Genomic DNA, 26,135 nt, shown 5'->3' on the forward strand with positions numbered 1-26,135 from the left:
CTGTGATTCTTAAAACCTTAAAGTTGAAAAAACCAAACAGTGAATTAGCTTGAATATGAATGTTGTCATGGATTAAAGTGCTACTAGATAAGCGACTTTAAACATAGAGACTATAAATGACAGCTTATTCTACCAAATTTTAATGTTAGTAGCCAGAGGGTTACTCTAACAGTAAAACAAAGAGGAAGATGCTTTTAAATGTGGCTGACTCCCAAGATAATCTCAACAAAATCTGGTCTGAAAGCTCCCATATTTCTCCAACCTGTTTGTTTCCTTTGTTCAGTGTCTTGAAATAAATTGTCACTTAGAGACATGCCAAAGTTTGATTCTGCTGAGTATTTTCATTTTGGAGGAAGACACTAAAATTGCATTAGTCAAATTGACAGGTACTGAAAAACTGGAAACTATTGCAAAATACTTTATAGAACAGGATTAGACTGTAGTAAAACCTTGATAATCTTCAGGCATGGGTTAAATACAATTAAACATTTTGATGAGTAAAGAATATTTTTAAGAACAAAAATATATTTTTAAAGACAAAATATATAAAGAATACTGAATATGAAGAATTTGGTATCAGATTCTTTAGATAACCACTCTATACATATACTTCTGTTTATACTATCAAAAGAATGGAGAGATCTCAAGAAAGCTCAGGGAACCTAAATTCTCTAGCATGATACAGTAAGAATACTCCTAATCGCAGTTTACAATACAAAACCACAGTATTGGCAAGCAACACTAATAGAAATGTTCCCAACAGTTTTTCTCAAATTTTCTCAAGATGACAAAAGAAGTGTGTGACAAAATTGTAATTTCTTCTCACATCTCTTCGTACAGGCAAGCGGTTCTTATTTATTTTGAGTCTGTCTAGAGTTCCTCAGATGTCTGCATTTTGGTATTCAGTTCCATTCAACTTCCAGTAGGTGCATCTTGGTATTTGTGTTCCTCTTCTCTGGTATCTGTAATAAAAATAGTGTCTTTTATACAGTTGGAATCCGGGACACATCCTGGTGCCTGGTTCATTTTGTTTTGAAACATCCGGGGGAATTCTAATCTGTCAGTACCTGAAGGTATTTGGGGCAAAATCTGTTACTTAACCCTGTTGCTGATCTGGCACTATACACTGGGATCTATTCTTGATATCACAAATAGGGTTTGTTTTTTTTTTTTTTACTTAAATGATGTATCGAGGCAGTAAGTTGTGACATATTTTCCATAATTTTAAAAATAATTTGATATTAAATGAGTTCCTCAGATTAGTGAAAATTTTCTCATCATAGAAGATTGCTGGTCTAGTGTGTACTGCTTTCTCTTGATAAAATTATGCCTTGTGTACAGGTTTGCCATTTCATTTTCAGAAGTTTTATCAAACCTAGTGATAATCTGACTTTCACTGTAGTGAAAATTAGTGACTATTGGCAGCACCCAACATGTTTATATATAACTTACACTTGATATCTAGGTGCCCATGTTTTGAAATAGATCTTTATGTTTTATACTGGATCTGTGAGAACCATCCTATTTGTCCTTCCATACTGAAGATGCAATTTGCAGTGAATCTAAAAAACTCCTTTAGATGGTGATCCTTGAAGCTGTACCTGAGAAGTAAATTCTTCTACAGTCTTCAAGAGATGTTTCCCTTTCTGTACATTACCAAGGATATTGGAGTCAAGAGGAACTTAAGCACATGTTCAGAGTATTGCATTGCTATTCTGAGAAGAGTATGATATTTAAACAGTTGGAATGAGCACATCATGCATTAGTTTTGTGTTACATTATCCCATGGCAGGTGTATTAAATTATTTCCTATTCAGGTATTTATGAATACGTTTAGTGAAGCTCATGATTGAAAATTCCCGGAAAGCATAATAGACAGTGTATTAGAAATGACAAGAAGCAATGTCAGTGAAACATCATACAGTTGACTGATAACAGATTAATCAAATACATTAAGGCTTAATTTAAATGGATCTAGCATTACCCATCACCCAAAAATATTTTATATGTGGGGTTTGCCTTCTAAAGTGTGGCAGTTGTGGTCAAAGTAAATCCAAGCTGTCATTCTTTTTTAGATGTAAAACTGAACAAAATTCAGAAGATGGTTTGAAATTACAATTTTTTTTTTTAATGAATAGATCAAGTATTCAGGCATTTTTGTTTAGATTTGAGGAGGTCCTACATGGATAATTATAATTAATGTATGTCGCTCATTCATATTATTAACATAATAACAGATCAAGTTTTTAGTGTGAAATTATTCTCTATTTATCTTGAGCTTTTGCCTTAAAATCAAATTTTTAATGGTGATGCTTTCAACTGAACTTCAATTTTAGTCTGTTTTAAAGTTGATGGTGTAAGACTATCCATTAAGTTATGAGCAAAGACTTTAAAATTAGTTGATTGGAAATTGCAGAATTCAAGATAAAGCAAGAGTTTAATAAATCTGACAAATTTCATATTTCTGTAGGCATCCAAAGTAATATGCATCTGCATAATGGGAGCTTCTACCAGAAGCTTCTTACTTGTCATGGGGAGAAATAAAGTAGGAGAAAGGGATTAAAGTTGGAATGGATAAAAGTACTGAAATGCCTTCTTTAAAGCTGTAAATGCTCTTCAGGAACAAGTGTATAGTGCGAAATAGTAAAAGCAGGGAGACTGTCTTCAGTGAGAGTGAAAGATGTATGTGTGTGCCTAAGTTACTTGATAGTGGTTTACTCTGTCTTTTGCAAATCATTTTAATTTAGAAAGATAGCATTTTCTCAAGACTATTAAATTTAGAACAGAATGGTATGGACAGCTGGCTTCAGGATGATTGGTAAATTTGAACTCTGACAGACCAGGCTATTAGCAATGAGAATATCTGTTGTTTTAACCCTTTAATCACATAAGGCAAATGTCACAGTCCTTAGAATTCTAAGTTAACAAAGCTCCCATACCTTTTCCCAGCTTTGTCTCATATGCTCTCACAGAATGATAGTACTCTTTTGTGAATATGCCTACTGCTCTTTTCACAGCTAAAATCTAGACAACTAAATGAAGTTCACTTCCATTCACTTTTTCTGCTCATTTAGTAACAACCAATCTAATGCTAAAGTATTCTAGATCCTTTGATGTTCTCTTTTCTCTTCTGAGGAGGCTGTGAAAGATTCCATTCCTGCTTTGTGCAAGGAAGACCAGGAGTAGTAGAGCCTGGAATTAGTTGTTACTTGGGTCTGTAAGGATTTCAGTTCATATGGAGTGTAAGATAATATTTACTTTATCCTTTTTGATATGTAGTAATCTCTCAGTCTTAAATTCAAGAAAGAATCCAATCATGAAAATATGGCACATTTCTGGGATAACTTCTGAAAGCTACTGCCAGCAAAAATTAGATGTCCTAATTTTCCTTTGATGTGACTCCATAGATTTTTTTTTTTTTTTTTTTTTTTTTTTTGCTGGGTATCTTGCCACAAACTCCATATTTCTTACTTTTGTTTGACAGATTTTAATAAAACTACTAGTCATTAGAAACACAAGCCATTTGCAGAATCTCCTGCATAATTCAGTGTAGGCTTTATCATAGAGACTCGTTATAGGTTACTGAGAGAAAATCCTTGCTCTTCTTCATGCTTGAAATGTTCTGTTGCAAAGCCTGTGTGAGGATTTACTATCCTTATGATTGTTTCTGTATTTTATCGAGAATGACCCAAATATAAAATATACAGTCATTCACTAGTTAAGGGACTGGAGTCAGGGTATTCCCCAGGTGAAAGCTCTCATTTCCCTTTTTAAGGATTTACCACTACCACTGAGCACCTTGAAAAGAAAAAAGTCTTTTCTGTGTTCTTTGGGAAGAGAAGATGGCTGCTTATATTTCTGAAAGGCCCTCCAATCTATGGGTTGTAAATGGAGGACATTTTTCTTTAGTCTTGAGATACCTTATCCTTGAAATGAAGGGTGTTTTCAGAAACGTGTGTCTAAGAATTTCTTCTTGACTAAATTTAAGGAACTGCATAGTGTTCTTCTTTCAAATTACTCTGCTGAGTGTTAGCTGAGGTGCCTAATTCTGGCAACTCAATGTATGTGTATTTGTTCTTAGGTATTTAACTTACTTAACTGGAGGAGAAAGATCTATATTACCTATCCTGTATGCACTGTCCTTATCATAATTCTAGGCCTTAGAAAAAAGCAACACTGCACTTTAAACTGAATGAAAAAAAGGAAATACAGGTCATAGGAACCTGAAGAGAGAGCACAGAACGTGGTAGCCTTTCAGCTTTATCCAGGTAGTATTTGTTTACAATTTGGTATCCTCTTCTTTTTAAAAGAGAACTTGGAAATTCAAAGGGCTTCACAGTAGTGAATTGATGGACAATATCTAGGCTTCAGCCTATGAATAAGGAAGTAAGTTCAAGATTTGAAAGACAGCCATTATAATAATGGGCTTCTGTTAAACCATGTATAGAATAAAGAATGTAAAACGATTATTCCTTTCTTGAATCATCTTCAGTTTTTTTAATATCTTCAGCCCCATCAGGGCATCTGTATTTTCTTCATGACAGCGTGTCCAAGTACATAAAGGACTAGAGGGTGAATGAAGGAATCAACATGGATTTACCAAGGTTAATTTGTAGTTGGCTACCCTGTCTGCCATCTCTGATGAAAACACAGGTCAACAGTGTGCCCTCGCAGCAGAGAAGGCCAACAGAATACACGGCCAGCACATTGAGGGAAGTACCTATTCACCTCTCTTCAAAGATTTTTACAGTTTTGGACTTAATTATAGGAGATACAAAAAAACTGGGGAAAATCCAGAAGTGAGAAACTCACCAAGATCATTAAGAAGCCGGAGCACTGACATACAAGAGTTTGAAAGATCTGTTTGTTCAGACTCAAGAAAAGAACACTGAACAGGATCTCATTAAGATGTCCTCAACTAAAGTACTTCTTCTGGTGTTAAAAAGGGCCCCACTCTTGTCAGGTGTGCACAGCAAGGGGAAAATGGGGACAGATACAAAATGCAACAAGGAAAATTATGATTGGGTATTATAGATAAAAATCACAGTGAGGGTAATCAAGCTCTGCAAAAGATTGGCAAGCGAGATGGTGAAATATCCATAACTGAAGATACTTAAAACTTGACTGCACAATTTCCCGAGCAAACTGAACTGACCTCAGAATTAGCTCCAGCTTTGAAATTTTCCCATCTCAGAGAAAGTGGTTGAATGAAATTATTCCAAAGGTCCATTTCGTATATTCTGTAAATCTTCACAGGTACATTCTCACCATAAGCATTCTGTCTTTTCTGGCAACAATATCCACAGCTGCAAGTTCTTTTGGTGCTGAAGCTTGGCCAAAGAATTGATCATGATCTGTCATGTTCAGTACTTGCTACTGTTACTCAGATTCTTAAGCCGTGAGACTGTCGGACAAGTGTGATTTTCTCCTCCCTTCCTCTTTGATAGTATTATTTCCTCATTGACTAATTTAAGGTGTACTAATTTAGTAACTTTCCTTATCTGTTACTTTCTTCATTAGGAGTTGATAGAGATGATTGCGTGTTCCCTTTGTTTTCCACTGCAGTCTGTCTTTGTTAAAGGTGGCATTCTTCACAAGTAATTTCACAGTAAAGTAGTTCTGGTACCTAGAAGTTCCTTCATCCTCTGAAAATTAGAGGGTTACCTTTAAGTGGGATAGAACTTCTGTAATCCCAGTCAGTCCATTACCTACATTGTCACAAACACTCTGAAAAGATGAAATTGTTCAAATTGTCCAAATTGGACCACAAACATTTAGATTTTCAGGAGAAAAGAAATAATTATGTTGCAAGTTTATTTGGATTGTTACGTATTGCGGTCTTGGTTTTGGTACAAGTCACTTGATCAACTTTTGACCAGTCTCATTATTCTTATCCCAGTGATTAATGGGAGAACGTCATGGCAGTAATGAATGTAGTTCCTACATGCCTCTCTAGGACTGCCAAAAGCAGCTGAGATGTCATGAATGCATCCTAACTCCAAGTTTCTTAGGAAGTGTATGTAGGACGGAATGAGAGGTGCACCTGCCTTACGTGTGTTAGAAAGGAAAAAAACCTGGCTGGTTTGGATTGACTGGGTATACTTACTCCATCACTATAATATCTGAGTTACTCTTGATGCAGTCCACTTACTGGTGTCCAGATTTATTTTTTAGATGAAACTCTGTATAGTTGAAGATGAGAATTTGAATTCTCTGGATTGGAAGAAAAAAATTACTACAGAGGCATTTTCTGTTATATATTCTTTCATGCATGACATCAAGAGGTGGACCTCTTAGTAAAAAAAATTAATACATCTTCATGTAAAATTAATGTAGGTCACAAAAGAGTTGATGTTGGAAGGGCCCTCAGGAGATCATCTGCAGAGGTCAGATAGAAGAGGTTGTCCAGGAAGATTTTGAGTACCTCCAGGAATGGACACTCTGCCTCTTGGGGCATCCCATTCAAGTGTTCCATAACCTTTACAGTAAAAAAATGTTTTCTTATTTCCAGATGGAATTGTGTTGAACTTCATGTCTGTTGCCTCTTGTCCTGCCACAGGGCACCGCTGAGAAGAGTTTGGCTTTGCCGTGTCCATACCCTCCCATTGTATACTTACTGTGAGATCCTCCCCAAGCCTTCTCTAGCCTAAACAGTGCTGTAAGACAACTTCTACTCTTCAAAGATACTCCAGTCCCTTAGGTTTGGAAGTTCAATTATTTTTTTCTTTCAGTAACAATAGTGAAGTAATTATGCTGATGGTTTGGACTTAAATTTGTCAAATGTTTTTATTTTGATTTATTTTATCCTGAAAAGATAGCTTTATTTAAAAAAAACTTTATCCCTTTACATAAAAAGAATTCAGGAAAATACCAGGAAAAAAAATGTCACTGTTTTATTAATGTATTATACAGCTATAACTTCCCCTCATTTTATGTTTTCATCTTAACTACAAGAATAAAGAAATAGCAATAGAACCAATAAAAATAGACTCAAATGCTGTTGGAAAAACTTAAAACATGGGAAATTGCTGTTCTTTTATTGCCTGCATTATTGACAAAGTAACTTCTCTCATTTAACTTCAAAATATTTTATGCATAATATATGTTTTATAGTATAGACCGAATGTTGTAGTAAAACCTAATTTTATGTTGCTGTCTTTGCAATGCTGAAATATTGATGACGATTTGATAGTAACTATGTTGACTTTGGTATATTTCATTTGAGATCGATGGGTTGGGGTGTAAGTTTAGAACTATATGCTTTTATTTCTCAGCGAACCACACCTCTAGGAATAGTAAATGATGAATAATAATAAAAACCCAAACCTACTTTTGTAGTATAACTAACTTGAATTCTTCTTCTTATTTTTAATCTTGTGGTTGACCACAAGTTTGTGGTTGATTGATTTCTGCACACATAAGACCATGCAGCTGAAATTAGAACTGCTTGACCTGCAGTGCTTGTAATTCACTTCATCCACCGTGTACAAGTGAAAACAAGATGGTACAGTCTGCTAGCAAATCTTTGTGATCTTTTAATGCTTATAATTGCAGGATTGAACGAGTAGGAGCTCAGTTCAGATAAACTGTATTTTGATTTCTTTCTTCCTTTTTCTTGTGATGTATTTAGTTTATTTCTCACCTGTGTGCAAAAAAGTAAGTATGAATGCTTCCAGTTTCTAGTTATTGACACCAGAAATGTTATCACTGGAGTTTTTCAGGCAATTAAAATTATAAATGGATGATCCCCTAGATTAGATGAATGATAACTTATTAATTACAGAGCTCAAAATCTTACAGCATGTTGGCACAAGGAAAATACCATATCCAGGAGAGCTCATATGTCTCTAATGTTGCTTTTAATGCATGGGGTCAGGAAAACACACATCTGCTACAACCATTGCTGGCAGTTTGGCTGTATGAGGAACGACACTGAAGAGTACGATTCCCTTGTGATTCTGTGCACAGCCAAACTGCCAACAATGTTTGAAGCATAAAATGCTTCTATGTGGCCAATAGAATAAGAGACTGGCATAAACTTTTTTTTTTTCCCCAGAAATAGAGAGAAATAATAATAGAAATCCCTTTGAATTTATCAAAGTTGTGTTTAAAATAGGAGGACTCTACTTTTGTGGCTTATCTTTGTACAGGCATTGGTTAAAAAATCTGCTAAAGTCTCTCCTCCCCGCCCCGTTGTTGTACAGAACCATTCCCATTTTCCTTCAACTTTGTGTGACAGTGCCCAAGAAATTAGTTCAATTTTTAATGCGTAAGAAACCAGTGGTAAACCAGCTACTTTCAAGTTTGAAAGAAAATGGAGTCCATCTTGAACTTGAAGAATAGTTCAAATTATAAAATTCAATGCTGTTTTATGTTTAAATCAACAGAGGTCATTTGTATCTCTTGGTTTGTAAGACAGATTTTTTTCCATAATGTGATTTATCTGTGGGAAGTGTAATTTAAAATTTGTTATGAATAATTCCAGTATATAATCCTGTAGTTTGGGCTCTGTGACTCCAAGTATCTTCAGTGACAGTTTCCCATGCTCAGGTGGACTGGAGCACCTTTTTAACCTCACTGTGATGATTAGGTGTGCAAGTGTAGCTCTGCCACCATGTGATCCATAAAAAAAGTGATATGAAATTCTATCTGCCATATTGGAAGCTGGCTAATCTTTCAGATTAGTATATCGAGTTTAACACTCGAATTCCTAGAAGCTCTGAATACACTATCAGACCTACTGTAAACTGTGAGTAGGAGATTTAGGACAACATTCTGTAATTTCATTTTATGGCCTCAGCCTTCCAGTAGCTGAAACTTTGTCTCAGAGATCAATAGAATATGTCTCCTGCCCTGCCTCAACTGCGATGAGGCATTGGAATTCCGTTCTTTTTTTAAATTTCCTGATTTACATCTTCCTTTCTTTTCCGTTTTTTAAGGGATTTTCAGAAACAATATGACAGGCTGGCATCTCCTGCCTAGTTCCAGGATATCCTTTATCGTGGGTATGGATATCCAAGTCTCACTTTCATCCTTGACCTGTTCTCACAAGGCAGAAACTTATTCTTCCTTCTGGAGAGACCATCTAATTAATTATGGAAAATAATATCTCTGATAAGTGGGACAAATTTCTGATGTTTAACTAGGTCCCTCTCACCTAAGAAAGCTTCTTTCTCCTTGATTTGTGATGACTGGGAAATCAGAAGTGAGAAATCTGTCAGTTTAGTAAGCTTTGGCTGTCTTTAATTTCAGCTCGTTTTGTATTGGTGGGATTAATTCTTTTTTCCCACCCAGTCACTTCTGGCTTCCTTCTACACAACGAGTTTTTTCCAGGAGTGCCTGTTTATAGAACTTAAATGTAGGTATTTTCAATATGAAAGTTTTTCAGATCTATGCCTACCTTTGCTTTTTTGACAAAAAAACCTGCTTTTTTTGGTAAGTGTTCTTTCTGCTAAAAAGTTGAAGAGATTCATGCTGCCGTAACCATTAGCAGTATTTTCCTGCAATAAGGTCATTCTGAGTCCATTGTGGATTCCTTTCTTAAGTTTTTACCAGAATGAGACTCCTAGACTGCCTTGCAGATATACTATGCCATTATGGGTGCACTGCTAGGAATTTCCATCAGTATGAGCGTGCATGTGAAGAAGGAGAATAGAAGAAAAGAAATTAACTACAGCAGTGTATTGTTTGGGGTAGTCACATCTACAACTTTCCTTCCCCTTACCCACTATCATGGAGTCAAGCACTCGAGCAAGGAGCTAAAAAAGGAATTGGGGTCAGTGTGCCACCACTTCTCCCTTCTATGCCCTTTGCTGGGAGAATCAAAGGCATAAAGCAGAAACATGAACCACGGGACAGAGGCTCATCATGATCTGTCTGGACCCAAACTCAAGCAGTGGTGCTCTTGCAAGCTGATAAATGCTGCTGGTGAGAGACAGGCTTCTGCCAAATTTATGACAGGAATGTGAGGCTGCATCTAACTTTAACGTGCCAGGGAACATTTCTGGCTACTGGAAGGTGCCATGTGGCATTCTCCCAAGGAAAGAGCTACCAGGCACAGCTGAAGAATTAGTATGTGCCTAGGGCCTGATAGACAATCTGGATGCAGCTATCCTGTTTAGAAAGTTTGATTAGTGTATGTGTGGAGCATTCTATGCCAGTATGACCTCAGTGCCAGAAAATAGTTCCAAACATGTTTAGTTTACTATTGCTGGTGCAGCCTGAGTTCCTAGATGGTTCAGAGTTGAAGTGACAAGAGAACTGACATGGCATTCAGAGTCTGGCAGAATGGAAAGTCCTAACCTGCATACAACCCATGACATATTTTCTGGGAGCTAAGCAGAGCCGGATAGTTTTAATGATCTCGATTGTACTGTGATCTCAACAGTACATAAATATTCTAGATCCCACAATATCCACTGCCATTTTGTAAATGACTGAAACAATTGTGCCTCTGTTACATGGAAGACAAGTACATAAAACTCTACTGTCTAAACAGTAGATGAAACTAAAATCTGTTAGGGATTTTAGGTTGTTCAGAGGAACTAGTTGATATAGGAAAGCCAAAACCCAGTTTCTGTTTGCAAACTTAAAAAGACAATCCTGTACCAATTTACCTTTATGTGAAGATTTTTGTAACTGTAATGGCTACAAAACTGAAACTATAAAATTCATCTTGCCATTTAAAAAAGCCTCCAAGCTGTTCTGAAATTATTTCATGCTCTGGACTGCTCCTAAAGTTTTGTCTTCTATCTGGCAGAACTATATGATTAACTATGTTAAAATTTGTGCTTCACTGTAATAAGAATCTATTCCTTCATTGGCCAAACTGTTAATGTTTTACTAAAAAAGGTCAGAAGTTTTGTTTCTGTTTTGTTTGCTGTAGATTTGGTATAGATTTAGAATTTCTACAACCGTAAACTGCATCCTGGTATTCTGTTTCCGTGCCCAAGGAGAAATTAACCTTCCAGCTTTGTTTGATTATGCTTTTATTGAAAATATTTACAGATTCTCTGTGTATTCAGTCTACTCTGGACTGGCATGATCAAAGTTTGTATGGAGTCACGGTGGTAGGGAGTCTTTATGGTAATAATGTACCCCCAATTAATCAGTGTCTCAGTTATCAATGTTACAGGAGTAATGCTGTGGTGCAGTATTATTTTTTTTCAAATATGTTATCAATGCAGGTCTTTCATGTAAATTTGGGGTGAGCTCTCGTGTCTTTTAAGATGCCAAGTTCCTTCAGATCAGTTTGCGCTCTTTTCAGGTGGTTGCTTGAAAGTCCAGAAGAGATGGATATGCTAGTAACTAGATGGTTTTTAAACATTTACCTTCTACTATAACCCCCTTGCCCTAGGAAAGGAATGTTCCTCGAATTTTACTAACTTAAGCTGTGTCAGAAACATCTGTATGAGCTTCTTTGCCTGGGTAGTGGGGCCATGGGGGACCAGCCATGAACTACCAATTAGATTGGCCTTGGCCACTTTTAAAATTTAATTCCACTAGAAGGATATATGTGGATTTTCTAGTGTGATTCCAAATATGACAAGTGTAGTTTTGGACAGGCTTCAGCCCTTGGGTGAAAGTGTCTCTCTTCTAAGTACTTGAAATCTGATTGTGCCCCCTTTGGTGAAATGATGGCTTCATCTGAATAATTTTACTGCCAAGATTGAACCAACAGTCAAATCTAATTGTTAAAAGTGACCTTAGAATGAGATGTAGTAAAAGATCTTTCTTTCCAAGATTAAAGATAATTGAAATTTAAAGTGAATTCACAATAAGGTAAATTCAGGTGGGGTCTGTTTTTCAGGGGGTTTTGGGTCTGGATTCTTTTAACAGTTAATACTAAATAGCTTCTAGAGAACCTAGCCCATGTGTATGTTAGAGGCCTTCCCATCTCCACCATTTTCTAAAAACCTACAGCTTTCTGGAGATTTCACAAACAAGGATCCCTTCCTCTCTGTAAATGTATGATCTTTAATGGAAAAAAAAAATTTACATATATATAATAAAGGAAAGCAAGATGGAATCTGCCATCCACACATGCATTTCATGACCTTTTTTGGTGTATCATTTCCCTTCTTTTTATTGTAGGCCAGTCTAGCCTTGCATGATACATTTAGTTTAGTACCTAAGGTATTTAGAAAAAAGCAGAAAAAATCACAGTAATTATTCCATGAGTCCTGCAGGTGCCATAGTGCTGATAGTAGGTTAGAGAGTTGCGATGAATCATTTTGCATGGTGTCTTATTGTGGAACTGGGATCTCCTTTCCAATGTTTTTTTTTAAATCTATGGTATTAGAAGGAGTATTTGCACACAAATTTGGGTTCTCTAGATATCTGTTACCAGACAGGCAGTTCAGTAAAAACATTAAATATTCCTGTTATGGCTGACTCTTGTAATATATTTTACATAAAGATATTTGCCAAAACAGGTTTTGTGGAGTATCCTATCAGTTTCAATTTAAAGAAGCAGAAAGATGCTGAAAGTTGCTGAAAGATAGTTCTTGAAATATATTCCCCCAAATTTAGCATTTTTATTTTAATATTGCTGAAAAGTTCATGATCCACAGCGCTGCAACTCTATGGAGCACTTGCAATACTTATAGAGTAGGTCTCAGGTTCATTTTCTAGAAAACATTCCACAGTAAAACTATTTGAGGTACAAAGAATATTTCTTTGTCAGTGTTTAATTGGTTTTTGGAAAATTATAAAACACAGTGTTCACTTTAGATACATCTGGAAATAAGTGATGAGTTATTGTTCTTTTTAAGCTATTTGAAACTCCACATCAGCCAATTATAATAGAAGCTTCTGTGTCATTTAAACCTCTTAGTCTTGGATTTCATTTCTACACTTGATAAGGCTTTTAAATAGAGTAGAAACAATAACTCCTAATGGATTTAAATAGGGAATTCTAACATAAATACACTGCAAACTTACTGAATATTTTTACTGTAATTACATTTTGCCTTCTAAGCTATGTGTCATAAATTATTTTGTTCAATGAAAAGCATCATGTTGGATGAATTGATTTTTTCTGAGTGATCCAAATGGTTACTAGTATATCTTAAGAAATACTTTGGTATTTGTGATGGATATGACCTTTGTAGTTATTTCAGTAACAGCGTTCAGGACATTTTAAGTGGTGATATTGTTTTACATGCCAAAAAGCTTTGGAAGACCTTTGCAGTATGTTGCTGTGAAACTTCAGCCTCTAGTTAAAGTATGTTATTTGTCTTTGTGAAAGTAATTTTGTGGTAATAAAAGTATTTCTAGTCATGATCATAGTAATGCTTTGGATGCTGCTGAGGTAATTCTGACCTCTGTTGGCAAAGCACAGCAAATGAAATGTATTGCTGAGTATCACGCTTCTGTTTTGATATTATTTATTTCAAATATGACATGTTAACTGAGAGAAGAAATTAAGGCACTAATTCTATGTTTTTATTGTTGGAAAGCTTTTTATTGTCCTACTGTTCCAATTAGCTAGAGCATAGGATAGAGGATTTCTGCTTGAAATGTCCTTAGTTAATATTACCTGATTTAGTAATTTTTGTACCACACAATAGTTTCATCCAATATTGTTCTTATTCAGATTTTCTCTTCTATGCCAAAAACATTTGAAAATGTCACATTATAATAGTTCTATGTGTTAAAGATTAGATCTTACAAAGATTCCATTTGAGCTTTGCAGTATGTCTGATAAAGACCAATTTTTAAGGCTTTGAAAAAAACTGATCAGTGGATTGGTTTTCCCCAGTTGTACTTACTGGAATAGCTAATTTCACACCAATTAACTTCTTTATTTAACTTGATAATTAAGGAGAAGAAGGAAATGTTGATGTAATCTGAACAGGTGCTATTTTTTTTTCTATGCAGTAACTATCATTTCTATCATATATTTGTCCTATCTATCTTTATATTTCATATGTCTTTCCTAAGTTGTGTTCTTGTTAATGAAGGTAATACAAAGCTGATGGAAAGAATGAGTGTTAGCACTTGCATGGAGGCAGTCAACATGTAGATACTCCATGGTAGCATTCTAGCAAATGCAGTAAGTGCTCCTCTGATTTGAAACTGTTTCTCCAAAGAACAGACTCAAATTGTTTAATATTTATGTTATGGACAGCAAAGGGTCTTAGTACTCTTTTGAATTCATTTTGATCAAGGTTGCTTTCACTTACCTTATCTCTTGCAAAAATGTACTGTTGCAGGCTTCTGATGTTCTCTGCCTCACTCATTGTTTGCTTAGGCCCGTGGAGTCTGAATGACTGAGGAAATACTCTACTGGAAAGGACAAATGTTATGTATATATTCTACATAGGTTATAGGTCATTGATAGGCTTCAAGAGCCCGAATATCTCAGGATTCATATTTTGGAACTTAGTTCCAGGAGCTTGCACTCTTTCAGTGTTCTGAGTTTAGGGTAAGGTTATGGCAGGTTGTCCAAAAGGATTGGACATTATTGCTGCTGTTATGAGATGAAGATATGGAAGCTTTGAATTGAGAATATGGGAGATCATGTAGATAGCTGATTTAGTACCATGTGGATGCAAACACACAAAGTGAGCCTCTCACATCTGTTACATTCTCATATGTCAAGATAGTGAGGGATTGATTACATTGATGCAGGGTTTAATGCTACTATAGTTGATTTCTGAATCTCATTTTCAAATCTCAGCATAAATTGAGAATGAGCTGTGAGAAGGCCTTCAAGAATCAAGAGGAAATGGAATAATGTATTTTTTCTGGTGTCTGTTTTGCTAGTGTCTGATAGAATTATCTTACTTTTGAGGAAACCCAGATGAGGAAGGACAAGGTATTAAAGCCAGCTGAATTGCAGACTCTATATATAGCAAGCTCTGTTCTGCACGTCCTAGAGCTGTAACAAAGAGTCTCATCTCAGGTTGGTTTCTAAGATGAACAATCTTTAGTACTGGAATGAGGTCATAGATCTAACAGCATCCATATTCAAAAATCTTTGATGCAAATTGCTACTCTTCCAAGTGCTGCTTCTGGTGCCAGAGCTCCAGGAATTTTTATTCCACTTAAACAAATGTCAGTAAGTGTTCCAGGATGCATAATTAATCATTTAGAGGTTTTAAAATCTCCTTTTCTAGTAAATATTGACTTTGCCTGTCTGTGATAAGAATGTATTTAAAATTGCAAACACCATGAATTTATGATGGATGGGAATACTGTGTTGGATCTCCAGAAATGTATTGTGGAAAAAACTCTCTTTTCTCACTAAAGATTCAAGGTCAGTTGAATTAGGAAAAAGAATGGTTAAGGGAATATCTCTCCTAACAAAATATGTCATCATATCTGTATTCATGAGAGAAAGAGAAATAGGACTTTGCTTCAGTTTGTTTCTGATAAAAGTAATGTTAGAGTGGCTTTTTAAAAAATTTATTTTAATGTCAGCTAATTTCTACAAAAGAAGAAGTCAGAGTGGTCTATCTGAGAATGTGCTCTGTTCTTCAAAAGAAAATATTGATGTATATACTGTACCTCAGCATTCATGGGTATATCCTTGTCAGTGTATAGAATCATAAGATCATAGAATATGCTGAGTTGGAAGGGACCCACAAGGATCATCAAGTCCAATTCCTGGGCTTGCACAGGATATTCCCAAGAATCACACCATGCGTCTGAGAGCGTTGTCCAAATGCTTTTTGAGCTCTGTCAGGCTGGCGCTGTGATCACTGCCCTGGGGAGCCTGTTCCAGTGCCCAGACACCCTCTGGGTGAAGAACCTTTTCCTAATACCTAACCTATACCTCCCTTGACACAACTTTAGGCCATTCTCTGGGATCCTCTCACTGGCCAGCACAGAGAAGAGATCAGTGTCTGCCCCTCCTCTTCCCCTCAAAAGGAAGTTGCAGACTGCATTGAGGTCTCTCCTCAGGTCTCCTCCAGGCTGAACAGACCAAGTGTCCTCAGCTGCTCCTCATAAGGCTTCCCCTCAAGGCACTTCAACATCATTGTAGCTCTCCTTTGGATGCTCTCTAATAGCTTTATATCATTCTTATATTGTGGCACCCAAACCTGCACACAGCACTCGAGGTGAGGCCGCACTGATGCGGAGTAGAATGGGACAATCCCCTGCCTCAACCAATGGGTGGGTGAGTGTTTGATGTACTTAGAATCATGAGATATGCAAGGACTTTCACAACCCCTCAGGAGATCAATTTCTGTTGTGCTTATAGAAAAATAATGATTGTTTATGTAATTTCACTAAATATTAGTTGTCTGGGAAGAGTTGAAAGAACCCAGTATTTATTTATAAAGGGAGTTTAATATATGTATGTACCCATAAGTATTGTATACACAGTGAAAAAAGATACAGTCAAGCATGTCTGCTTAATTGCCTTTCTCTATTATATGGCCTAATACTAACACAGTGAGCTGTGTTCCTGGTTAATCTTGATCAATCTATAGGTGTTGTACAAAGTGCATAGGTCTGATTCATGACAAATACGTAGAACCCATCTACCTCATATAGATTAGGGAGCCCAAGTTAATCTGATACACTGATCTTCAGCATTAGCCAGGTGGTATTCCTGCAGATTGCTCAAATCACCTAAGATCATACATGGAGATACCATTAGCAATGGTTTTAGAACATGATTCACATTGCTTAAACATGAATGATTTTACTTATTAAAGGTACTGCCTGCTGATCTGGTTTTGAACTGAGTATTTTCATAATTTAGTAGCTGTTCTTACAGCATTCTTCTGCAGGAGGATGCCAAATGAGAGGTAACATTTTTTCCTATCAGAATGACTGGATTTTCAAGGACAGAACTTTGGATTGAATCCAAAGATCTGTCTGACTCATCACTGACAAGCTGGAGTTACTGTGGTTCTCTGTGAACTAAGCAAAACCCCAGGTTGTCCCTATAGACAAGTGGAATACAGAGGAACCCTTCCATCGTAACTGATGAAGGCTTTCTCTCTTTTAACCACTCCAGGCAAATTGATCTTGACTGTAAAAGGTAACCAGTACTAGTCAGGAAAATTTTGCTTTCTGAATATAACCACAGTATTATGGAGTATACTCAGCCAGTGTACTTCCATATGAGTAGTGCATAAAGAATGATGAAGCCAAACTGGTTAGATAAAGGTCAAATGCAAAGTTACCTTATATATGACAGATTTTTTAAATAAAGCATGACTAATTGATTTCCTATTCCTTCGTGTGACATCATCCTGAAGTCAGTGTGTTTCTCCTTTTGGTTTTTGCATGTTAACTGATTTTTTAGAACATTTAAAGTGATGTAACTATTAAGGCTATCAGGATAAAACTATATACCCTCAAGGGAAATAGATTGCGGCTTCAAGTAAACAGAGTTCTAACTCAGTTAAAATATTTCATGTGACTTCTGTTCAGGTTTACTTTATTTAGATTTTACCATACAAAGTAAAATTGGAGAGACTGAGTGGTCATCAAAATTTTTTTCCAGGTAGATTCTTTCCCAAACTGAGCATACCAAAATTTGCATGTAGTTACACATGCACAGACTGTCCAGCCTGCAGTTGTAGGACATGCCTCCCAGTGGTCTATGTCAGCCACAGAAGACCACTGGTTTCTCTAGTATTTTTAATATAGATGTTCAAAGTTGGCTAACCCCCAAAATACTTAGTAGGACTTCTGCGGAAGCCTCCTGGTTATCTTTTGTTCTGCAAAATTTAACCTCCTCCCTGGTCTCACATGACATCACCTCCTTGCACTGTCTTAACCTCAGAGACATACAGCCACACAACTGGCTCCCAGGCTACTTCACCTACTTTGCTGACTGATCCAGCTTGGTCTTCATTAGCAATCGCATGCTGTCTCACACACCCACACTACAGCTTCAGCCTCCATGGACACACACGGGTCCTCTGATCCATGGTGTCCCTCCAGTTTCTGGTATGCAGACCCTCATTTGCTCCAGTTCCTGGCCAGACTGACATATATTCTCTGTAACTTGTCATTTGACTCAGTTACAGGCAGTTTGACCCTCATTCATGCACAAAGGACAGAGGCCCTTGCCCAGGAAAATAGAATCAGAATTTAAAGAGATTGAGTGCAGGACATGACCTGCAATAGGCTTATTGTACTGCAGAGCCAACTATACACATGTGATCAACCCTTTCTGTCCCCTTACCCCTCTATCTACTTAAACTTGTTCCTCCCCAAATCACCTAAATCCATTCCTTTCCCTGCGTTTGGTTCCTCCCCTAAATGTCCCATCAGGAGTCTTACCCAATCCATGTGTCCCGTAACCCTAGACAGTGGTCTCTCTCAGCCTGAAGTGTTCTCCAGCATTTCTTCATGTTGATGTGTGTCACCCCTGGGCAGTGGGGCAGAGGCTCTCACCGCCCAGTTATGAGAGGGACCCCAACAACGTGTGTCTTTGCCTGATGTGGTGCTGCTGTGCCCTGCTGGACTTACAGAGATGGGCTTTTAATGCACTGGTGATGCCTCTGTGATGAACTCCAAAGTAGCTGGGCCAGGGTACTACTTGATTCTCCCCCTTTCTGTCCCTTTGTGGTCATTTGTGGATATACACAGGCACTGTTTATCACATAACCTAACATGGGAATAAGAATTTGTATCATTTCCAATTATCTCAGTAGTATTCAAGCCTGTTCTTCAGGTACTTCACAATTGTAATGTCCTCATATACAGGTTCTATAATTTCTCACATCCAGAGTTGCTTTAAAGATGTTTCTTAAGTTCTAATTCTATCAAATACACTTTTGTAAGACCTTTTTCTTTCAATTGCAATTCTTTTATCCTGAAGTTATTCAAAGGATAAGGCCATATTGACTCTCTAAAACTCATCATAACTAAGTCACTTCTGGATATCCAGGACTTAGGTATTTCTATGTGTCTGGCTTTCTGCCTCTTCTCAGCCAAATGCTGAACTTCAGTCATTTATAATCAACATTTTTCATAGTTCTTTTCACTGGAGAAGCTATGGATAGCAGTTTGGACTAATGGCAGTGTTAATAATAGGTAAAACCATACATGAAAAAAAAAATTATAGGATACTATATTTGGCATAACACTGGATTCTACCAAAGAGGAATCCACAGAAAGGAAAAAAAATCACCTTTACTAAAATTATACAGTTCTATATTTGATAAGTAACATTATTAATTTATAGAGGTGCAAATGTGAGTTTGGTGTATTTGTGCATAAAACAGAGAATGGGAGCTATTTTTCTGCTGTTCACAGTAAGTAACAGTATTATTATGTCTGAATGTTGGTACATATTATTGTGTAAAAGTTTACATTTTCAAAATTATCTGTAAAATTGTCCATGTACTTTGTATAAACTGAGTTTACACAACTGAACTTGTGTAGGAATGTAGACAGAGCACTAATGAAGAGCCTGGCTGTGTGCTCAAAAATCTTTAGTCAATGTGTTTCTGTCAGACTAACAAAAAAACCATGGAAAATTTGGAAGATTTTGGCTCAGAACAAGACAAATTCCTGTTACATGTATTTATTCTATGGAACACAGGAAGAGTAAGGAAGCTGTATAAATCTGAACTGGTTGGTGTTTGCCACTGACATCAATGGAAGGAGGATGAAGTTTAGAATTTCCAGCTGTTAAAACTGACCTGGCAAGATGAGATTCATTACTTCTGCTGTACTGAAGAGCCAGGTGTCTCTAGGAAGAGCCTCCAAAGATACTGAGGACTTAGGAGTGAGGGTGGAGAGAGGAGTGGGAGGGGTTTGCACGAGGCTATGTAAGCCTCTCAGCTCTCGACAGGGTTTAGACCCTAAAAAATGCAGGCATGAACACTGTGCTTTGTGCATCTTGTCTGGAGGAACTGGAGTGTCATCCTCTGCTTTGCTGCTTCAGAGAATAAATGAATATTTCAGAGAATAAATGAATTCCGAAGAGAGTTACCAGTCAGTAATCAGAGAAGGTTTAGTGAAACCAATGGGCAGACAGACACTCATGTCATCAGTCAGCTTTCTAAGGCTTTTAAAAATTCTTATCATTGTCTACCAAAAATATTTTCCTTTCACCTTAGCAAAACTACCGTATAAGGACCAGAGATATTATTGTATAGTCATGAAATAGTATCATGGTAATGGAAAGATATAAAGCAGATCTATGTACAGAGAAGAAATGCGATGGAAAAATCATGTGTACCTTGCAAGCATAGTTCCTGTACTGTTGAGGGGGAGTGTGTCTGTGTGGTGATTAGCTGGAAAAAGTGTTTATTCCTTGCTTTTCTGTTCATATGTATGTAACAACAGCCACTTCACAATTCTTTCTTTCCAAAAAGCATAGCAAAATAAGAAATCAATCAAGTAACCATCTTTTTCTTTTATCTGTCATTTTCACATTTCTTTTGAAATGCTATTCTTTATATGTAACATATGTTACATATGTAACTGTTCTTTATATGTAATATATATATGTATATATATTTAAGCTCATAAAAAAGAAGAAACAATAGTAAGAATTGTAAAAGAAAAGTAAAAATGCAAGGATTTGTATTCAGACTGTCCAATCTGAATTTGATTTTCAGTTATTAAAGCATAAATATCCCGTGTATATACTGGACCTGCATTCCTTTTGTAGGAAATAATGTTGCAATACTGTCGCAATGCAAGACCTCCTTGGAGAGGATTTCTGCGCTGGCCCAAGGGAGGAGAGCTGCCTGCAGCCGAGTCCTGTTCGTGTTTGCTGTGTTCTGTAGTTTGATAACCAAGCTGTGAATTTGAGCATGTCTTTGTGTACCCTTTGGGAGCTGACAGTGATTAGTCTGTCCATCCTGTCTTGTGTCTCTGAGTCATCAGGATTTACTCACTGTCTTTTGTCCTTAGCCTCAGCCTCCCAACCTGCGTGTCCTGAGGAGTTTCACATAGGTGCATTTATATACTCTTTAATAAAGTTTCAGGGTACTTTTTTAAAATCAGGTTCAGTTGAAAAATATTTCCTAAAACAGAGTCAGGAAGTACAACAATGTTTTAATTAGTCCATGGATTAAAGGAGAAAATTAGGGGAGAATGTACAAGGATTTGTTTGGGGGTTTTGGTGAGCATTTCTTTAGTTTTTCTTTGATTTTTTTTTTTTTTTAATCGTGATGCCTAGTGCATCATGAATAGTGTATGAACACACAGATCCTTCCATTTTGAAAAAACCAACAGACAAATCCTAACAACTCTAAGTAAAGCAAGCAAGATATCAAAACCAAGTAAATTATGGTATGGTTGGTTGTATATTTTTTTTTTTTACTATTTAAAATCTTACTTTCTATACCACTTCTTGTTTTCTTCATTCTCTTATAAGCTGGTATAAATTAGAGGATGAAAATATTATTCAATAAATAAGACAATAATTAATAAAGGCTGTGCAAAAGTATAAGAGAGGTTGTACCTTATCGATAAGTAAGGACTTCTTTTCTTCCAGTAGATAAAGACAGCTTGTCTTTGCCATATAAATAACATCTGTCTATTATGGAGGAGCTATCAGTTCAAGGACTGAATTTTTACTATTCCATGAAGTTAAAATAATTTCCTTTAACTGAAAAGATTAGAGTGTCTTTTCTTATCTGAACATTGCCTTCTGTAGAAAAGAACATCTGTAGATGTCTGTGCAGATTTTAAAAAAAGTTACTTTTTCTTTGCTTCTTTGCACCCAAGAAAATAATTCAATCCCGTTCTTCCAAGAAATTAAATTGCAGGGAAAGGTGAGGTACCCAGCGTTGTGTAGAATTATGCTCACTGCAGAACACAATGTTTCACACAAATAATTCTGTATGTGCACAGTGTTACTTGTGGGAAAACAACTGCTTAAGTTTATGAGCTAATGAATCATTCAAATACACACAATGAAAAAGAGACCTATCTACATCAGTATTCTGTAGTGTGCACACGTGTATATATATATACGTATATATATTCCATTTTATAGGTAGTAAAATACAGATTCAATAATAAATAATTCCTAAAAGTCATATATTAAGCATGACACGTCATTTTATTGATGTAGATAATGAAAAATGTCAGTATGAGAAATTCTTTTTACTTATTAGCTTCAAATTATTTTCTTTAAACTACAGCACTTGCTTTTAATATATGAAGTGAAGGGAATTATGGCTCACCAATGACTGTTTAGCACTGTATTAGAAACTAAAGAAAGCAGTCTGTAATTCAGGACTCGTAATTTTATGTTCTGGAAGTTGTAATACTGATGATTGAAAACTTTGTTACAGAAGAGTAAGTTGCTTCTGTAAAGGATGCAATCAGTTTCAAATGTGGTTGGTTAGATAAAAAAGCCTGCCAGTTCTCAGTACACCTCTGTTAACCAATTTCCAGGGTTTGGTTTTGTGGTTGGTTTTGGTAGATTAGCAGCCATGTTTTCCGCTTTGAAACAAAATATCTCCTTTACTGTTTCTTGAAGAGTCCATAATGGATCATGAAACTGGTTAAACAGGACATGAAGTGAAGTTGACTGTAAAATACAGAAAGATAACAAAACATAATTTAATTAATTTATTATTAAATGTATATCTAATTTATTTTAAAAATATAATCAATTAAAGTGGGAGCTAAACTACCAAGTTAATTAAAAAGAATAAATTTACTGCCCCTTTAAACAATATGATTCATTCTCACTAATCTTATGTTTGTTTGATTCTAGACCACCTGACCTAAAGACAATGACTACAAACTTGTGGAAAAATAGTAGAAAAACAGATTATAACCTCAGTGTAATTACCAGAGTAAAAGAGAGAGAACAGTTCTAATTGAAATGACTATTCTGTCATTAGTCTTTGAGACTGTCCTACATAAAGTTCATGACTCTTATATATATGGATGTGTAAAATTATTTTTATAAATAAATTATATTGATATCAAGATGACATTTGCTATTTTAAGTTTCTTTCAAGGTAATTAATCTCTAAAGTTTAATCACACTTGTTGCAGAGATCTTTAAATTATTTGTAGATCAAATTTCTGACACGTCTGTACTTGCCAAGCTAAAAAATTAACTTCACAATTTTGCTTTATTTGCAGCATCTGGCGAGGACCAAACATAAACTGCACTGACAGTTCAGGTTATACTGCTTTACATCATGCAGCTTTAAATGGACATAAGTAAGTGCCTCATGTTTGATTTTTATGTAGAATGGTATTTAATTCTGTAACGTAAGAAAATATAGCATAGTTCTGAGATTCGTACCAAAAACTGGCAAACCTTGACTTATTAAAAGAGCCTTATTTCCAATGGGATGTATTAACATAGGATGTTCTGACACTGTCATCAATATCAATAAGTGGTAATGACAAATGGGAAATGTTTAGTTTAAAAGCTATTGATTCTATACTGCTTCTTCCAAATTCTTCCTTGGTTTGGGGGAAATTTAGTATTGTTACTGCTGATCTTGGCTCTAGTGCTTTTTCATTGCTGGGAAATTGCAGCAGAAAATACTGTGGTATACTTTTATGTGTATGTACAAATGTTTAGTGTGTGAATGTTTCAGGAAGCAATTTTGTGACATAAAGAAAAGTATAGATTAGTCATTAGCAAAGCAAAAATAATGTGAAAAGAATATTTAATAATTATACACCTGAAAGCAGGAAAAAAATGGTATTTTCACTAAAGAGAATTTTGACATAAAGCTTTGCTTAAGTCCTCTGTGGGAGATAAGGAATTGATCCAAACCCAATTGAAATTAAGAGTGATTTGCATGAATGTTAATGTGATTTTGGACTGTCCATAAAATAGCACATGAATAGATTATTATGTGTTTTGTTTACTCATTGCACAATTTTTGCCCCCTTCTATGGAAAAATTAAAACTGTAGGATGTGTCTTGTATTCTAGAAAGGTGCCTATTTTCTTTAGGACAGATTAATCTTTTGATAAATGTGGGATATTCTGTTTCTAAATAAATATATGAAGTTAAAATACTCTTGAACTAGATATTGTGCATTTTCCAAAATTTCAGGTGTGTAGGAAGATTCAGAATCATCCATTAATATATTGTTACCTCCATGGAATTAGGTGTAAGTTCTTAATATGGTCTATTAAACTTAGCCTTTTTGTTCATAATTTATGGATTGTTTCTTGTGCTATTGTTAATTTTTGACTGGCAAAACCACAAGCATTGCCTTGCAAAGATTGCCATTTTTAAATAGGTGAAAACTGGATTTAGTATGTTTAATACTGGCAATAAACCAATAGTTACCCAGAAAGCTAAAAGTATTGCTATATAAATGCTGAAACTATCCGAGATTTCAAGTGAATCCTAGCAATATAAACTATAAAAATCCCAAAACATACAAAAGCCAAATTATGTTTTCAGAGAGAGTGTTGACTGAACTTTTGCTGAAGTCAGGGTAAACTTAAAAATGTGGACTTATGTACAGCAGCAGCCTTTGAAAAGTCCAATGTTGGCTGCTATGACCCCTTGCACTCACAGCAGGATAAGTAGCAGTAACTGACATCACAGTTATACCTTGTTTCATTAAAGTAAGCTGAAATACATCATGTGTTACTGTGTGATAAATCCAAGCCGTTTTACTGATCCTGCTGCAATGGTAGCACTGCCAGCAAGAGAATTGGACAGACACCTGGTGGTTCTAATTTTGTTAGTCACCACAAATAACAAATAACTACTTTACACTCTATTTGAGTTTTCAAACTTGATATTCAAAATCAAAATGACATACAATCTTTTGACACAAAAATCTTGCCACTTAGGAGAAGTTCCTGTGCTTTAAAAACTTATGGGATTTTAATTTTTCCCCCTTTACACCAGGTTGAACCTGAGAGTTTTCAAAGTTTTCAGGAAAAGTAAGAACATAAGACTTAATGACCCAACCATGAATTTGTGGCTGGGATACTTGTTGGACACCATTGTTCAAATCCTTGCTTGATCACTGTATGTGATGAATTCCCTCCTCTTTGGTTATTCTTGGATGGTTTTCTTTCCTTGGGAAACTATTCTACTTTATTTAAGTAATTAAATCATATCTGGGGCAGGTACTGGAATCTCAGTCTCCCTAAGTAATTTCACTTAGCTCAGTAATGTTACTGGGCTAAGGACTTTCAATCTTCTCCTCTCTGACATATATCTGTACAAAATGAAAAAGTTCTCACAAAGCACTAAAAAAGACTGACCCTAGGTAAGTGTGATGGGTCAGAGCATTCTTGAAGGAAGAAGGAGATGCATGTTCTATATTGTAGCTTGACTCTTGTAGTGGACTCTTCCCAACAATTCCTGTATGTTCTTATCTCTAGATTTCATCTGTGGAAGGCTTTTTACTGATTTTCTTCCACTTTGTTCAATTTATGCTTCCTTTGTTTTGTGTTTCTTTCAAAGGAACTGCTGTGTATCTCTAGTTCTCATTGGACCATTTTCTGCAAAACCAACTATTATTTTATGAGAAGTCTCTCAAACCTTACGTGTACTAAAAAGTTTCCCTCAGGAGTCACTTTTCTGGAACTTTCTGTGTAGCAGAAGTCTTTCTGTAGTGGAGCTGCTATTTCTTGGTTGTTCTCATGGCATTTGACCTTTTCATGAGTAACCAAAATCCAGCTTAAATTCTCCTCAAAGCTTAGATGTGATGACTCCAGTATCTTTTGAAGTCAGCTGGGAATTTCTTTTGACCTGGATATATTCCCTCATAACTCGCCACATTTTTCTTTCAAGGGGCAATTAAATAAGGTTCCATCAAGGTTGGAAGAATAATTGCCTTAGATATGTCTTCTGTCTTAATTTGTCGTCAAGGGTTTCATTTTTAGTCATAAGATAGGCTACATTGAGCTCTCTCCCCTCACTGATTTTTTAAGCCAAATCAGTAAGTCAGTGTTTCCATATTTGTAAAAAGTGTGCATAGAACTGCCCACACTGGGGATTCACTTAGCTTAATAACTAATGAGGCCTGACTGTGTCAAACTATGAGATGACAAATGCAGCAATAAGACAGAATTTATTTACTTTCTGATGTACTTGGTAATGTTATCATACCACACAGCTGATCTTTATGTTTAGCTTTTGAAGTTAAGTACAGAAGGCTACTTAAAAATCAGGGATGCAATATACCAACTTATACTACTCTTTTATTTAATGTAAGATAAGCCACACCAAAAGCACTGAAAGGAATATT

General features: G+C 36.0%; 1 protein-coding gene across 6 annotated transcripts in view; it reads left to right on the forward strand.

Moving 5' to 3' along the window:
- The window catches only part of ANKS1B (ankyrin repeat and sterile alpha motif domain containing 1B), a 413,548-nt gene that overhangs the window by 20,904 nt on the left and 366,509 nt on the right, over positions 1-26,135 (forward strand). For all 6 annotated transcript variants that reach the window (XM_017737794.1, XM_017737792.1, XM_017737791.1 and 3 more), the window contains exon 2: positions 23,038-23,118. In XM_017737794.1, coding sequence (XP_017593283.1) covers positions 23,038-23,118 — 81 coding nt within the window. The remainder of the gene's footprint in view (positions 1-23,037; positions 23,119-26,135) is intronic.

Source organism: Corvus brachyrhynchos, unplaced genomic scaffold, assembly GCF_000691975.1.
Source record: "Corvus brachyrhynchos isolate BGI_N302 unplaced genomic scaffold, ASM69197v1 scaffold56, whole genome shotgun sequence".
Lineage (NCBI taxonomy): Eukaryota > Metazoa > Chordata > Aves > Passeriformes > Corvidae > Corvus > Corvus brachyrhynchos.